General features: G+C 37.7%; 1 protein-coding gene across 1 annotated transcript in view; it reads left to right on the forward strand.

Annotated features, from left to right (window-relative positions):
- LOC115414978 (exostosin-1a) overlaps window positions 1-6,860 on the forward strand; it is a 533,740-nt gene extending 526,880 nt beyond the window's left edge. The window contains exons 12-13 of the mRNA XM_030128366.1: window positions 3,805-3,976; window positions 6,216-6,860. Coding sequence (XP_029984226.1) covers window positions 3,805-3,976; window positions 6,216-6,401 — 358 coding nt within the window. The 3' untranslated portion in view covers window positions 6,402-6,860. The remainder of the gene's footprint in view (window positions 1-3,804; window positions 3,977-6,215) is intronic.
- Window positions 6,861-18,448: the final 11,588 nt, after the last annotated feature.

The raw sequence follows: 18,448 nt of genomic DNA on the forward strand, positions 1-18,448 counted from the left end.
ACAACCACACCTGCGATATGGGAGACGGTCTAATGACATTTCAGGACCATGGATAAGGGCCGATCATGCCAACATGGGAGAGGATTTATGGCCAACGGGAAACTCAGACTGTAAACGTAATATGAAAATTAAAACTTAAAGATGCAGTTGAACATGTTCCATCGGCGCCTGCAGGTGTGCGTCCTGTACGGTTGTGTGTAGGGGTGTGAGAAAATATCGGTTCTGCAATATAACACAATATTTCATTTCACAATACTGTATCAATATTAAAAAGTACTGTATTGCTATTTTTAGGTAATTATTCAAATGCAGATATTGCGGAGGTTGATTTTTGTTTTATTGTTTTTCTTTTTTATTTATATTTTATTTATTATTATTTAACACACTTTTATTAAATTATGTTAATTCCTTTGTTGGGATTGCACAAAAATAATGTTCTGATGTTAGTTCTGAACTAATAGAATATGAACATTTGAACAGGATTTAAACTGTAATGTCTGTAAAACAGAATGTCAGTTTGAACACAGGGACATTTTGTGATAAAGCATTAGATCCTGTTCTAATCAAACAAAAATGTGTTTAGTATTCGTGCATATTTCTGATGTAATTCAATTCATCAAGGAAATAATCATTAAAAAAGAGAAACAAACAAAAAAATTGCCTTTTTAACAGTATCATGATATATCGTGATATATCGTATCGCGATTCTAGTGTGGTGATTTGTATCGTATCGGCAGACTCTTGCCAATACACACCCCTAATCGATATTAAGAAGTACTGCATCAATATTTTAGGTATTTATTCAAATGCAGATATGGTGGAGGTTCCTTTTTGCTTTTTGTTTTTCTTTTTTGTTTATATTTTATTCATTATTATTTTACACTCTTTTTTAAATAATGTTAGTTCCTTTGTGGGGATTACACAGAAATACTGTTCTGATGTCAGTTCTGAACTACTAGAATATGAACATTTGAACAGGATCTTAAACTGTAATGTCTGTAAAACAGAATTTAAGTTTAAACACAGGAAAATTTTGTGATATAGCATTAGACCATGTTTTGATCAAATAAAAATGTGTTTAGTATTTGTGCAGATTTCTGGTGTAATTCAATTCTTCAACAAAAAACTGCCGTTGGAACAATATCGTAATATATCGTGATATATTGCATCATGACCCTAGTATTGTGATTTGTATCGTATTGCCAAATTCTTGCCAATACACACCCCTAGTTGTGCGGACACTGATCATGTAGAACAGGGGTGTCAAACTCATTGTAGTTCAGTTCCACATTCAGCCCCATTTGATCTGCAGTGGGCCAGACCAGTAAAATACTAACAGTGAAAAAAAGGAAAATTGTATTATGATCAGGTTTACATCGACACAGTTTCCTTAAAAATCAGAATAAGATGAACAACTTGAATTGTCTTAAGAAAAACAAATACAATTTTAACAATATTCTGCCTCAGTTTATCAGTTTATCATTTACACATATGCGTTACAATCACACAAAACATTTAGTAACAGGCAGAATTTTGGTAAAACTGCATTTACTTTTCTTAAGACATTTCCATTTGTTCATATTTGTTTAGGTTCAATCACATTTTTTATGAATGTATAGTTTGGTAATGTAAACATTTTCTTGTAATTTTACTTTTTTACACCAAAAAACAAAGAGAAAATTTGGGGTTGTCATTATTTATAGGTTATTCTGATAATTTTTGACTTGTTCTGACCCACTTGAAATCTAATTGGACTGTATGTGTCTGTACAGGGTGGGGAAGCAAAATGTACAATATTTTGAGGCAGGGATTGAAAGACAGTGTATGACCAGTTAGTTTATTGAAAGTCATGAGAATTTATTTGCCGCAAGAAAATGTACATAATAGAAAATGTTTTTATTCTATGTGTCCTCCTTCTTTCTCAATAACTGTCTTCACACGCTTCCTGAAACTTGCGCAAGTGTTCCTCAAATATTCGGGTGACAACTTCTCATGTTCTTCTTTAATAGTATCTTCCAGACTTTTTCGTAATAGTTTTGCTCATAGTCATTCTCTTCTTTCCATTATAAACAGTCTTTATGGACACTCCAACTATTTTTGAAATCTCCTTTGGTGTGACGAGTGCATTCAGCAAATCACACACTCTTTGACGTTTGCTTTCCTGATTACTCATATGGGCAAAAGTTTGTGAAAAGGTATGGATAATAGTGTTAGGTATGATTATGACATCAGTATATGTTTGGTTTCAAAACAACTGACGTAGTGCCTGCTGAGAAAAAACAACTAAATGTTCATTGTAAATTTTGCTTCCCCACCCTGTATGTGGAACCTGAATTAAAATGATTTTGACACCACTGATTGTTAATATGTTCAGTGTAATTTTTGCAGTTCATAAATTCAACCTGTGGGCCAGATTGGACCCTTTGGCGGGCCGGATTTGGCCCCCGGGCCGCATGTTTGACACCTGTGATGTAGAGGGCTTCAAAACTCATGTATCAAATCTGATACGTTTGGTGTTATAGGGTTAAAAATGCAAAATACACAGGATTATATAGAATAAATAGTGATAAATGGGTTAAGAAAGGTTCAAATTAGAGGAAAAGTCATTTGGGAACAGTCCCAGAAGTAGAACTGGGTCTGTATGGGTTCATAACACATGATCCTCAGATGACAGTACTTCTTTACACACCAACAAAAGTCTGTGTATTATTATTAAGTGGTGCGATAGAAGAGGAAATCTGACAATAGAGTTTTTAATCCACCTCTTTGTTGTCTCCTAAAATGATTGTCAGAATCACATGAAGGTAAACACAGTAATAAGTGGAGTGTTGAAGTGAACGCAGGGGGGGTGTGGAGCATCTATTCAGGCAGATAAACTGCCTGGTGCTTGTTCTATTGTTAGGACGCTCCGTGCACCGCTTTAGTCTTTTATTTTTGTTATTTAGAAACTGAAATGTCAGAGCGAGACAAGGAAAAAACATGAGTCAGACGAGAAGGAGACGGTGGGAAAGGTGTAAAGGAGGAAAAAGAGGAAAAAGAGCTGACGGTGATTTAGCACCGCTGAGTCTGGAACACCCATTCACAACAGAATAGAACTGAATAGAACTGAATAGAATAGAATAGAATAGAATAGAATAGAATAGAATAGAATAGAATAGAACAGAATAGAACTGAACTGAACTGAATAGAATAGAATAGAATAGAATAGAATAGAATAGAATAGAATAGAATAGAACAGAGCAGAACAGAAAAGAACAGAATAGAACTGAAGAGAATAGAATAGAATAGTACAGAATAGCATAGAACAGAATAGAATAGAACAGAAGAGAAGAGAGTAGAGTAGAATAGAAAAGAAAAGAACTGAATAGAATAAAATAGAATAGAATAGAACAGAAAAGAACTGAAGAGAATAGAATAGTACAGAATAGCACAGAACAGAATAGAATAGAACAGAATAGAATAGAAGATAATAGAAGAGAAGAGAGTAGAATAGAATAGAAAACAAAAGAACAGAATGGAACTGAATAGAACAGAAAAGAACAGAATAGAACTGAATAGAATAGAACAGAACAGAACTGAATAGAATAGAACTGAATAGAATAGAATAGAATAGAATAGTACAGAATAGCATAGAAAAGAATAGAATAGAACAGAATAGAATAAAATAGAAAAGAGAAGAATAGAAAAGAATAGAATAGAACAGAGAAGAATAGAACAGAATAGAATAGAATAGAATAGAATAGAATAAATACCTATAGTTGGTAATAAACATCCTAACTAAATCTGTTTTTTGCTTGTTGACAGATACTACCACTTCTTGTTTACACACTACGTTCCGGCGAACCTGCGCACGACAGTCGACCGTTTGGCTAACTGTGAAGACATCCTGATGAACTTCCTGGTTTCAGCTGTTACTAAGCAACCGCCAATCAAAGTCACGCAGAAGAAGCAGTACAAGGAGACCATGATGACCCAGGTATCCTGCAGAAAGACTCACCAGCAGGGAATTTTACACTTTAACTGTTTCTAACTATTTTTATTTACAATAAAGGCTATTCTGTTCTATTCTATTCTATTCTATTCTATTCTATTCTATTCTATTCTATTCTATTCTATTCTGTTTCTTTTCTATTCTATTCTGTCCTATTCTATTCTGTTCTATTCTTTTCTGTTCTATTCTTTTCTGTTCTGTTCTATTGTGTTCTGTTCTATTGTGTTCTATTCAAGTCTCTTCTATTCTATTCTGCTCTTTTCAGTTCAGTTCTTTTTTATTCTATTCTGTTCTATTTTATTTTATTCTATTCTGTTCTATTTCATTGTATTCTATTTTTTATTCTATTCTATTTTATTGTATTCTATTTTATTTTATTCTATTCTGTTTTTTTATTCTATTTTATTTTATTCTGTTCTGTTTTGTTCTATTCTATTTTTTATTGTATTCTATTTTATTGTATTCTATTTTATTTTATTCTATTCTGTTTTTTTATTCTATTTTATTTTATTCTGTTCTATTTTGTTCTATTCTATTTTTTATTCTATTCTATTTTATTGTATTCTATTTTATTTTATTCTATTCTGTTTTTTTATTCTATTTTATTTTATTCTGTTCTATTTTGTTCTATTCTATTTTTTATTCTATTCTATTTTATTGTATTCTATTTTATTGTATTCTATTCTGTTTTTTTATTCTATTTTATTTTATTCTGTTCTATTTTGTTCTATTCTATTTTATTTTATTCTATTCTGTTTTATTTTATTCTATTTTTTTTCTATTCTATTCTATTCCAGTTCTTTCAGACACGTTCAGTCCTGACCTTCTCTTTGGGCGATCCCAGTATGTGCGTGTGTGTTTGTGTATGTGTGTGTGTGTGTGTGTGTGTGTGTGTGTGTGTAGGTGTGTGTGCATGTGCATATGTGTGTGTGTGTATACGTGTATGTGTGTGTATATGTGTGTGTGTACGTGTGTGTGGGTGTGCGTGTGTGTATACATGTGTTGGTGTATACGTGTGTGTGTGTGTGTGTGTGTGTGTGTGTGTGTGTGTGTGTGTGTGTGTGTCCTGGTGTCGGCCTCTGATTGATGGTCTGACCACAGGCAGGACGATGACTGTGCAGAATGGACTCAGTGATTAATGTCTTAATTGTGAAGGCAGTGCACCAAACCCACATTCACTCTGCTCTGCACTCGCTCTTTTTCTGTCCTTTCCACTCGTTCTCTTTCGCTGCCTCATTCTCTCGCTCAGCTCTGATTTGCTACTTTCAGCCTACAAACACTGGAACAACAACTATCAATGTTAAATTTCCCATCATGCACTGCTGCTGTTTCCATCCTGTCGGGGGGGGGGGTTTAAATTATTTAAAAAATGCTGTCCACCACAAAGGATATTCCATAAAAAAAAAAAAAAAAATTAAATAAATAAATAAATGAATAAATAAATGTATGAGAAAAAACTGTTGCATCATACTGTTTCCAATCAGGACAATTAATTATGTAAAAAAAAAAAAGTCAGAAAGTTTACTTTCCTGGTTTCTCATGAGGATAAATTATATTATATTATATTCAATTATATTCAATTATATTCAATTATATTATATTAGATTAGATTAGATTAAATATAATATATTATTTTCTTTTTACTTTATTTAGTGAGATTTCTTTAGTATATTAATGTAATCATGCTGCTCATCTGTGCCTTTAAATTGGGGACAAATAAAGTTTTTTTTTAACCCTTTTAGGACGATTTTAACCTGATTAGTCTCACAGCTTTACTTAAGGGAAAAAAATAAATAATAAAAAAAAATGCTGTCCACTGCAAAGGATATTTCGTTAAAATAAATAAATAAATGAATAAATAAATAAATAAACATGTATGAGAAAAAACTGTTGCATCATACTGTTTCCAATCAAGACAATTAATTATGTAGAAAAGTCCAAAAGTTTACATTCCTGGTTTCTCATGAGGACAAACTATATTATATTATATTATATTAGATTAGATTAGATTAGATTAGATTAGATATCATACTATTTTATGAAAGGTTAGTGACCCACTGAAAAAAGGTTAGTGACCCACTGGAAACAGGTTAGTGACCCCCTTTTGGGTCACGTCCCACCAGTTGAGACCCCCTGCTCCACATGCTGTGTTTCCTCAGTGGGGTTCGTCCACTCACACTCTGCCTCTTCCTGTTGTTTCCTGTTTGTCTGTCCTCTAACCCAGGGTTCTAAGGCGTCCCGGTGGGCCGACCCGGACCACTTTGCCCAGCGTCAGACCTGCATGAACGCCTTCAGTCACTGGCTGGGCTTCATGCCTCTGGTCCACTCCCAGATGAGGCTGGACCCCGTGTTGTTCAGGGACCAGGTCTCCATCCTGAGGAAGAAATACAGGGACATCGAACGGCTATAAACGCAGAAGGACACACACACACACACACACACACACACACAGACACGTGGAGGTGTGTGTGTGTGTGTGTGTGTGTGTTAGATGAATGTACACACTGAACGCCAGCATTCACGAGGCTGTAAAGGAAAACACACACTGGACATAAAAGGATGAAACAGACGGGTGTGTTCAGCGTTGAACCACATATTTCTATGAAAACAACCCCAGCGCTGCGTCCTTCATGTGTTTGAAGGCGGTGCGTGACTGTGCATATGTGGCATCTGACAGAAAACATATAAATACGATTGCATGGATTCACATGCAACCAGACCTGGACGCGGTTCAGGGAGGCCCAGTCCTGAACAGACGTATGTAAGTGTTGCATGGATTGAACTAAACAAACTGTACCAGGACCTGAAAACATATATAAAAAAAATAGGAACAGATGAAGTGATGGTGGATGGGAGGTGGCCTTTAATTAGTCTCCAATGTCGCACTTCCACTATGTGGTACCGGCTCAGCTCGACTCGGCCTTTTTGCGTTTTCACTACGTAAAAGAACCTGCAGTCTGGTACCTGGTACTGTTTTTTAGTACTTGCTCAGCCGAGATTCCAAAACGGGGGAAGAGATTCTAAAATGTGACGTAAACACTGCAGACCACTGATTGGTCACAGTTGTCTCTGTGTCATTGTGTCATCAATGTGCGACCTGCTATTTAAAAAAAAAAAAACTGAATTGGAAGGTTACAGAAAATACAGCAGTAGGTTAACCCGTGATGGCAGCCCGCAGTTTCAGAGTTTCAGATATTTCTGTCTTTGGTGGACGATGAAAAAATTCAGCGTGAGTTTGACGGGACAATACGCAACAAGTGAGTTTATCAGCACGTCTCTGAGCAGACATCACAGAAGTTATGTACAGTGTTGCTATGACGACCAGGTACTCTAAAGCAGGGGTGGGCAATCCTGGTCCTCGAGGGCCGGTATCCTGCAGGTTTTAGATGTTTCCTTCTTCCATCACACCTGAAGGTCATTATCAGACTTCTGCAGAGCTGGGTGACAGGCTGACCATGTGAACCAGGTGTGCTGGAGGAGGGAAACATCTAAAACCTGCAGGATCCTGGCCCTCGAAGACCAGGACTGCCCACCCCTGCTCTAAAGTCAGTTGGATCCTGTAATGGAAACAATTTCCAGGAATAGTACCTGGTACCCGAGTCGAGTCAGTTCCACGTAGTTGAAATGCGGCATAACCCACAGGTGTCCAACATACGGCCCGTGGGCCAAAACCGGCCCAGCAAAGGGTCCGGTGTGGCCCGCAGGATGGAATGCAGACTCATTTTAGTTCAGGTTCCACATTCAGTCCAATTTGATCTGAAGTGGGTCGGATCAGTGAAATAGTAACATCGTAATCTATAAATAATGACAACTCCAAACTCCAAAATTTAAAGGATATTATGCCTGTTAAACTGAATCCAATCCAACCATATTTATAACACAACAGCTGCACAAAGCACTGTGTACAAATGAGCTATAAACACATAAAACCAAATATAAAACTAAAGCAAAACATTAAAAAATAATGTGGGGTCTGCCGGTTGGCCGGGCCGTGGGGCCCCCTCGGTCGGTCCCTGATCCTTGGAGGGGGTGCGGTTGTGGTTGCATGTCTGTGTTCTCCACCTCAGTCTGTTTGCCTGGTTCACTCTGTCACAGCAGATGAACGTGAACAACTGATGTGTGGATTTGTTACTGGTATTATTTGTGCGAACGTGGTATACGATATTTTGTTCATGCTTTCTTTTCTTATATTCATCATCTCATAGGTCTTATGTATTTCATTGTTTTTTTTGTTTTTTTTTTGTATTTTTGTTTGTTTTGTTTTTTCTCCCTCTCTTCTGCCCAGTTTACTCAGTTCTGGTTGTAGTTATTGTTTCCATTAGGGCTGGGTAAAAAAATCGATTTAATCGATCTTAGATTGATCTCATTTTAATTTTGCGTAATCGATTACTGGTAGATGAGATCCATTTTTCAGAGTAGGACCAGGAGTACGTGGAAGGGCAGCCGACTCCGTCTTGTGAACACCTTGCTCACGACGGCTCTGGCGTGGAAAAGACGCAGAGGAAGGGTGGGGAAATTCCCTCCGCTTGAGGTCTTCCCAGCCTCAACTCAAACTGGAACCTGCAGTGTGAAGGAACTGACCGCCCGTAGGTTCTCCGAGGTGAGTCGCAGAAGCCGGTTGTTCTTGGAATAATAACTTGGATGAATAGTAAAGTGACAATGTCCGACCGCTACGCTACCCCCCCCCCCCCCCCCCCCCCCCCCGCACCAGTGAGTAGAAGCCACCAGCCATTAAACAGAATGAAGATGACAAAGAAGTCCATTCTGAGCCACTGTAGAAACATGGACATGTTTTTATTTAATAGCAGATTCAGCTCCTTCTGCTGAAATGTCAGATTTATTTCCTTTCTAATATCAATATTGATCCCACTATTGATGTGTTGCATGACTGCAGTAGTCAAATAATCAGATTACAACTCAAAATTGTACTTTGATATCACTAAATTAATCGGAATCAATCAGTTAATACTGAATCGAATCGTGATTAATCGATTCAGAACCTTATGAATCGAAATGGAATCGATTATGTAAATAGGCCATGATACCCAGCCCTAGTTTCCATTATTATTATCACCATGGTTGTTACTGTTTGTATTGTTCATACTTCCTTGTGAGGGTCTTTGCCACCTTCTTCTCTCTTGCTCTCTCCCCTTCACCCCCCCCATGTCAGGTCCGGCATCGAAATGTGGTTCAACAGAACTCATAATAAACACAGTAGAATATCAAAGGGCGCTTCATATACTTTATGAAGTTACCCTGGGCAAAGCAAATGTGTTCAGCACCAAAAGGAGCCAGACTACCATTCTGCTGTTAGGACGCTGGACAAGACAAGTAGGAAAAAAAAAAAAAAAAAGAAAGTAGCGTGAGATACTCCCAGGTAAAATGTCCAAATAAAAGAGGATACAGAAGCAAAGGTGTCAGAAAAGTGGGCAGTGATGACTGGGAGTACAGCTGGTGTCGGCTGCTGCCTTATCGGTACAGACAGCTGCATGTCAGCCAGCTGAGCCCATAAAAAGAGGAAAATAAATAAATAAATAAAACCGTAAAAAACATTAAAATGATCCTTTGTAGATCCGCTGTGATCTGTAATGCAAATGGAGAAATGATAAACTGAGGCAGAATATTGTTCAAATTGTTCACATTTCCAGTTCTACATGACTGTTCAGGTTCTTTTCATTGTTTATGAAAGGATCGTTTGAAAATATAAACATTTTCACACAGTAATTTAATGCTTTTGCACTAAAATAAAGAGAATAATTTGGAGTTGTCATTATTTATTAGTTATTATGTTATTTTACTGGTCCTGCCCACTTGAGGTCATTAAAAAAAAAAAAAAAAAAAAGAGTTTGACATCCCTGCTCAAACTCATACACATAAAAACCAGATGCAATCTTGAATGAATATGAACAGCGTGAAATGTCTTAAGAGAAATAAGTGTAATTTGAAGAACATTCTGCCTGTTATTAAATGTTTTGTGTATTTGTAGATCCACTGTGATCTGTAAGTTGTAATGCACATGTGGAAATGATAAACTGAGGCAGAATATTGTTCAAACTGCACTTATTTTACTTTCAAATTTCAGGTTCATGTTATTCATATTTTTTTTAATTCATCTTTTGTAGGTTTGAACATTTTCATAGCATAATTTTACTTTTTTCACCATAAAACATCAAGGAAAGGTTGGAGTTGATGTTATTTCTTTTATTTCTGGGCTTATATTCAACACACAGAACAGAAACTCTCCCTGTGGTTGAACGTTCATCCACTCATGAACACTATTCTGGGCACTAATATCACACACATACACTCAGTTTGTATGACTGTGTGGGTTTGGGGGGGTAATTAAATGCCATAACGTTACCCATGGACAGAGGAGGTGTCCACAATGTAACACTGACCTAAAGGGTGAGGAGATGAACGGGTCAAAGGTCGTATGTAAACAGTTAAAAGTCTAATGACTCATGCTCTGGGGTCACGTATGTATAGAAACACAAAGTGGACAAACTGTGGAATACCCAGAGACAACGGCAGTACGCCCCTTGTATACTTCTGTAGATTTTCAACAGCAGTTCCTGTCTGTATAAAGCAAATAAAAATGAAATAAACAGATGTTATGGTAACAAGAAAATGACTGGTCTCACCTCTACTTCTTCCATTCTTCTGTTTATTATGTTTATTTATTTTTTCCTCTTAGCATGTTTTCTCCCTCTTCTGACCTTGTATGAAAAGAGAAAAAATGTGTTATCAGTAAAATTTGTGAAGTATGGAACTGTTACATGTCTATCAGTGCTTTGTGCTGCATTCAGTGAACAGTAGAATCAACAATTATTCACTATTTAGAGGCAAGAGTTATAGAGATTTTGCAGTTTTTGCTTTGGAGATTTATACAGCTGTCCACTGTTCAGTAAATATTATGCAAATTCACTACAAAATTAATAATTTAATCATTTCAGCTTTATATTATACTCTATATTCTGTTTGTTAATGCATTTCTTTAAGAAATACTTGAAGTTGTCAATGTTTTTTCTAAGTAGAACCTGGTTTTAATTTAATTTTGATAATTTTACATATTTATTTACATAAATTGTAATATACACTCAATAGTGTACATAATTATTTTATATTTCAAGGACAAATTATCAGTTTTCCCAACAACATGTAAATTCCTATGTTTTAAGGAGTCCGTGAACTTCTCTGGATCTCCTTTTATTCTATTGGTCAGCGTAAGTGTCACTTGTTATTTCAGCCAATCAGTGAAGACAATGGAAGCTTCAAGTTCGTAGAGGGCGGAATAAAGATAATCCCCAGCTAGTTAATACTTAATTAGGCTAAAAAATAAGCCTTTTATGTAACGAAAATAATTTGAAAATGCCTAAAAGTGAAGCGTTGTGTTTTATGAAGACGCAGAAAAGCGGAATCGAGATGTATTTGATGGTAATGTTGGTTAATTTGTGGAGGATCGTCGCTAGCTAGCATTAGCCTAGCTCTCGTTAGCCGCCATGTAAAGAAATGCTCGGGTTTGTCAGTGAGTATCAATAACAATAATAATCTGTTCTTTATTGTGATCAAATAGAGATGAAACTGAGGGTCATATGTTTACTGGTGTTTGTGGATTTCGTGTAGAGTGCCTCAGATGCTGCGTGGACAAACTTCAGTGGATTTACCCTCTGCCACAGGTGTCTGCAGTGAACCCAGGTGAGTGTGAACCTCAGGAACTGAAGAAAACCTGCTGGAAGTTCATCTTCAGTGACATTAGTGAAGGTACATGTGGCGTCAGGAAGCGTTTGGACACATTGCCAAACTGTATTTATACTGTGTCACTGAATACTGACACCTGCTGGACCTTCAAAACCCCTACAGCAGGGCTGTCAAACTCCTTTTAGTTCAGGGGCCACATTCAGCCTAATATGATCTAAAGTGGGCCGCACCAGTAAAATAATATAAACTAGAAGCACTTGGAGAGCGCAGACCTCCGCCAAGGCTGATCAGTGGCCCCCCCTGTGGGCCCCCCCCACGCCAAGGAGGTTATGTTTTTGCCAGGGTTTGTTTGTTTGTCTGTCTGTTTGTCTGTTTGTCTGTCCATTAGTGTGCAACATAACTCAAAAAGTTATGGACAGATTTTGATGAAATTTTCAGGGTTTGTTGGAAATGGGCCCCCCTGTGGGCCCCCCCCCACCCCCGATCACCACCAAAATTTAATCATTTCTTCCTTATCCCATTTCCAACAAACCCTGAAAATTTCATCCAAATCTGTCCATAACTTTTTGAGTTATGTTGCACACTAACGGACAGACAAACAAACAAACCCTGGCAAAAACATAACCTCCTTGGCGGAGGTAATAATAGGATAAGAACTTATAAATAATGTCAGCTCCTAAGTTTTTTTCTCTGTTTTTGAGTGAAAAACTCAAATTCTGTAATGAAAATGTTTACATCTACGGACCGTACTTGAACTTAACATGAACAAATATGAACCTGAAAATTCTTTAGAAAAATAAGTGCAATTTTAATAATATTACACCTCAGTTTATCATTTATACATGTGAATCACAGTTGACAGATCACAGTGGATCTACAAATACACAAAACATTTAGTAAGAGTCAGAATATTGGTACAATTCCACATACTTCTCGTAAAAAATTTCAGGTTATTCACATTTTTTGCAAAAGGCTAGTCTGTAAATGTAAACATTTTTGTGTAATTTTACTTTTCTTTTTACATTACAACAAAGAAAATAATTTGTAGTTTTCATTATTTCTAGGTTATTATGATAGTATTTTACTGGTCTGACCCACTTGAGATTGAATTGAGCTAAAATGATTCTAACATCCTTGATTGTTAATATCGTCAGTGTAATTTCTGCATTTCACAAATTCATCACAGGGGCCAAATTGGACCCTTTGACGGGCCGGTTTTGGCCCCTGGGCCGCATGTTTGATACCTGTGCCCTACAGGCAACCTAGTTGACAGACTCAACTGACACTGATTTGATGACCTAGTAAATACAATAATACAATTTAAGTCATTGTATTTTATATTGTATTATTTCATATCTTCATTTAAACTTAAAATATCTTTGATATTTTTTAGATACAGTCAATAAATAATGTGGACATAAATCATTTAAAAAAAAAATTAATTAAATAAATAAATAAATTAATTAATTAAAAAAAAAGAACATAGATCATAACGTGAAAATCTAAGTGAATGTGTTGTGAATGAGGATGCTTGTGGACTGGGATTTTATTTATTTATTTATTTTTTTTAGAATCAGAATCAGAATTGCCCTTATTGTCATTTGACAGTACAGAGTACATCAAACGAAATTGAGTTTGATGATTAGGGACATCGGGCCGCTGCTCCTAGTACAGAGTACAACTAGAGCGCATCCACAAAACCCTTTCTTCGAAAATTGCAGCGAAGAACAGAAGATAATGCAAGCACAAATATAAGACATCATACAGTTTTCACACAGTACACGTGGACACATGCTGGAATTTTTTCATGGATTTGAAGGGACCTGGGGGACAGCGTGAACATTGGGCAGACAGCAGATGTGAAGAAAAAATGGGGATAGGGAGATGCTTGACCTTAACAACTGTAGTGAACAAGAACAATAAATGTGTTAAAACATATGGGGAAAATTGCACAAAACACAACAGTGATTAATCGCTGCAATTCCTTAAATACCTGAACTATAGTACAATTCTCCTCAGAGCAAGAACAATAAATGACGCTAAATTGAAAGGCAATTGGACACTCCCTCCTTAAAAAAAAGTTTTAAAAATACAATAAAAAAGAACGGCTCTTTACAAAGACTCAGTTCCATCGTTCATTTCAAAGAGCCGTTCAAAAGATTCAATTCGTTCGTGAACGTCACATGACTAGAAATAAACCTCCAGGATCTGAAAGGATCACACTGGGCTCAGAGTAGGTTTTCTAGTTTAGTTTACACACAGACAGGGATGGAACGATCTGAAAATGTCATATCACAGTTACTGTGACCAAAATTATCACAGTTATCATTATTATCGCAGTATTATTACCTCCGCCAAGGAGGTTATGTTTTTGCCAGGGTTTGTTTGTTTGTTTGTCTGTCCGTTAGTGTGCAACATAACTCAAAAAGTTATGGACAGATTTGGATGAAATTTTCAGGGTTTGTTGGAAATGGGATAAGGAAGAAATGATGAAATTTTGGTGGTGATCGGGGGTGGGGGGGCCCATGTGGGGGGCGCAGACCAGAAAATTTCATCAAAGTCTGTCCATAACTTTTTGAGTTATGTTGCACACTAACGGACAGACAAACAAACAAACAAACCCTGGCAAAAACATAACCTCCTTGGCGTGGGGGGGCCCACGGGGGGGGGCACTGATCAGCCTTGGCGGAGGTCTGCGCTCTCCGAGTGCTTCTAGTTTATATTGTGATCAAAATGTTCAAAAAGTACTGACACACACACTGAAATAATTTAACCAAGTTGTATTTTTTTTTAAAAAATAAATGCATAAATAAATAAAATAATTGGCATAATGTACCTTCTGTTGCAGAAACATTCAAATAAAATATTAACCCTTAGTGGTCTGAGCCCATTCTGTCTGTTTTTCAGTCCTTTTGATTTTGTCTTTATATACTTTATAAACAAATGTTTACTATAGCCATGTGTGGGATCTGTTTTTTCTTCTATGTGTAACAAGTCGAGGCATAATTTTGTTAAAATGTACTTATTTGTCTTTAGAAATGTCAGGTTATTGTCATTTATTGTTTGTTAAAAGATAGTTTGTTAATGTAAATATTTTTTATATTTTTTGCTCTAAAACAAACAGAATAATGTGCATTTGTCATTATTTCTGCACTCTTGTGTTAACGTTGTCGTGGTTGGACCCACTGGGGCTGAATGTGGAACCTGAACTAAATGAGTCTGATGGACGCACTCGTTCTCCTCATCCCTTTTGTCATTTTTATTCATCTTCCCTTCTTCCTCCTCCTCCTCCTCCTCTCAGAGTCGATCATTCAGATCACCAGCTCTGACTGTCGACTTCTCCCTCAACACCTTCCCGTTGTTTGACCTCCCTCTCCTCCTTCTTCTTCTTCATCTTCCTCTTGATCCCCTCCTCCCCCTCTTCCTCCACATCCTTCTTCCTCTTCTTCTTCTCTTCCTCTTCTTCCTTCTCCTCCACCTATTCCTCCTCTCTTCTTCCTCCACCACCTCCACCTCCTTTTCTTCTTTTCCTTCTCCTCCTCCTACTTCTCCTTGTTCTTCTCCTCCTCCGTCTTCTCCTCCTCATTCTTCTCTTCCTCCTCCTTCTTCTCCTCCTTCTTTCCTCCTCTTCTCCTTCTCCTCTTTCTTCTTCTTTTTCTTCTCCTTCTTTTCCTCCTTCTTCTTCTCCTCCTCTTTCTTCTTCTTCTCCTCCTCCACTTCTCCTTTTTTCTTCTTCTTCTTTTCTTTCTCCTCCTTCTACTCTTCCTCCACCTCCTCCTCTTTCTTCTTCTTCTCCTCCTCCTCCTTTTCTTCTCCTTCTCTTTCTTCTTCTTCTCCTCCTCCTCCATTTCTTCTCCTCCTCTTTCTTCTTCTTCTCCTCCTCCTCCATTTCTTCTCCTCTTTCTTCCTCTTCTTCTTCTTTTCCTTCTCTTCCTCCTACTCCACCACCTCCACCTCCTTTTCTTCTTTTCCTTCTCCTCCTCCTACTTCTCCTTGTTCTTCTCCTCCTCCTTCTTCTCCTCCTCATTCTTCTCTTCCTCCTCCTTCTTCTCCTCCTTTTTTCCTCCTCTTCTCCTTCTCCTCTTTCTTCTTCTTTTTCTTCTCCTTCTTTTCCTCCTTCTTCTTCTCCTCCTCTTTCTTCTTCTTCTCCTCCTCCACTTCTTCTCCTTTTTTCTTCTTCTTCTTTTCCTTCTCCTCCTTCTACTCTTCCTCCACCTCCTCCTCTTTCTTCTTCTTCTCCTCCTCCTCCTCCTTTTCTTCTCCTTCTCTTTCTTCTTCTTCTCCTCCTCCTCCATTTCTTCTCCTCCTCTTTCTTCTTCTTCTCCTCCTCCTCCATTTCTTCTCCTCTTTCTTCCTCTTCTTCTTTTCCTTCTCTTCCTCCTCCTCCTCCACCTCCTCCTCCTCTTTCTTCTTCTTCTCCTCCTCTTCTTCCCCTCTTTCTTCTTCTTCTTCTTCTTCTTCTTCATTTCCTTCTCCTCCTTCTACTCCTCCTCCACCACCTCCTCCTCTTTCTTCTTCTTCTTCTCCTCCTCCTCTTCTTCCCCTCTTTCTTCTTCTTCTTTTCCTTCCCCTCCTTCTACTCTTCACCTTCTCCTCCTCTTTCTTCTCCTCCTCCTCTTCTTCCTCTTTCTTCTTCTTTTCTTCCTTCCCCTCCTTCTACTCTTCCTCCACCTCCTCCTCTTTCTTCTTCTCCTCCTCCTCTTCTTCCCCTCTTTCTTCTTCTTTTCTTCCTTCCCCTCCTTCTACTCTTCCTCCACCTCCTCCTCTTTCTTCTTCTTCTCCTCCTCCTCTTCTTCCCCTCTTTCTTCTTCTTTTCTTCCTTCCCCTCCTTCTACTCTTCCTCCACCTCCTCCTCTTTCTTCTTCTTCCCCTCTTTCTTCTTCTTTTCTTCCTTCCCCTCCTTCTACTCTTCCTCCACCTCCTCCTCTTTCTTCTTCTTCTCCTCTTTCTTCTTCTTCTTCTTTTCCTTCCCCTCCTTCTACTCTTCCTCCACCACCACCTCCTCCTCTTTCTTCTTCTTCTTCTTTTCCTTCCCCTCCTTCTACTCTTCCTCCACCACCACCTCCTCCTCTTTCTTCTTCTTCGTTGGTGTCTTTTCCCTTGTTCCCTCTCGTCTCTCACTGCCAATAACTCAGATCTCTTCATCATCTGTGGATTATTACCGTCTCTTTTCATTTGATACTTTTCATGTCATGATCTCTGTAGAATTAACCCGACCATCACACACACGCGCACACACACACACACACACACACACACACACACACACACCTCTGAAACCCCTCTGGGTGTGTGTTCAGTCAGGCAGCTTGTTGAATTTCCACTCACTTATTATTGAGATTTAACAGCGGCCTGTCAAATTAAAGTCGACGTCGTTCACACTGTCGGCGCGTGAGACCGAAACGACAGGTTTTCTATTAAGGTGGAACTATTTTCCTTCCGTCTTTTCCTGCACTCGGGCAAAAACCCACTGGATGATTTAGTGTGAGCTACAATGGCTTTCATTCCAGTTGGCTTTAGGGATTTCTGCTTTTGCTCTTATGATGCATTATTATGGCTCCTGCAGCCTGTAAAACGCTCTGAGTGTGTGTGTGTGTGTGTGTGTGTGTGTGTGTGTGTGTGTGTGTGTGTGTGTGTGTGTGTGGGGCTCGTAATGCACACGTTATCTAATGCAGAGCAACGGTGTTTAAGAGTTAAGAGCACTCCGGAGACCAACAAAGCAGCAGCTACTGTAGCTCACAGCCGGACGGACACATTTACCTCATGAGTATAAAAGAAGGGTTTGTGTTAAGAATGATTAAATAACCTGTGTGTGTGTGTGTGTGTGTGTGTGTGTGTGTGTGTGTGCGTGTGTGTGTTGGATGCTGATTCAGATACACTATATGGAATAGGGATGCACTGATCTGACTTTTTTAGTTTTTTTTTTTTTTTTTTTTTTTTTTACTTATTATTTATTGGACACATAAACGTTCAACATACAGTTATGAGACTTAAATTGTAAATACTCAAAAGACAACAGACTGAAGTTTCACATCAGATACATCAGGGGCGTCAAACTCATTTTAGTTCAGGGGCAACATTCAGCAAAATTTGATCTGCAGGAGACCGACCCAGTAAAATAATAACATAATAATATATAAATAATGTCAACTCCAAACTTTTCTCTATGTTTTAGAGCGACAAAAGTAAATTTACATTATGAAAGGGTTTACATCTACACACTATCCTTTCAAAAGATGTGAATAACATGAACAAACTGAAAAAATAAATGTAATTTTAATAAAATTAAGCCTCAGTTTATTATTTACACATGTACATTATAACTTACAGATCACAGTGGATCTACAAACACACAAAACATTTAATAACAGGCAGAATATTGTTAAAATTGTACTTCTGTTAAGATATTTCAGGTTGTTCATATTTATTCAGGTTATTTAATTTTTTTTTGCAAAATTATACTTTGTTTTAGTGTAAATACATGAAAATATTTACATTTACAAAGAGAAAATTTTGGAGTTGTCAATATTTATATGTTATTATGGTAACTGGTAAATGGACTGAACTTATATAGCGCATTTTCTACACCTTCATGGTGCCCAAAGCGCTTTATAATTCCTCACATTCACCCAGTCACACACACACTCATACACCAGTGGGCGACTGCTGCCATGCAAGGCGCTGCCTGGCCCTACTGGGAGCAATTTAGGGTTCAGTGTCTTGCCCAAGGGCACTTCGACATGTGGACAGTCAGAGCCA

The sequence above is a fragment of the Sphaeramia orbicularis genome, chromosome 24, assembly GCF_902148855.1.
Source record: "Sphaeramia orbicularis chromosome 24, fSphaOr1.1, whole genome shotgun sequence".
Taxonomy (NCBI): Eukaryota; Metazoa; Chordata; class Actinopteri; order Kurtiformes; family Apogonidae; genus Sphaeramia; species Sphaeramia orbicularis.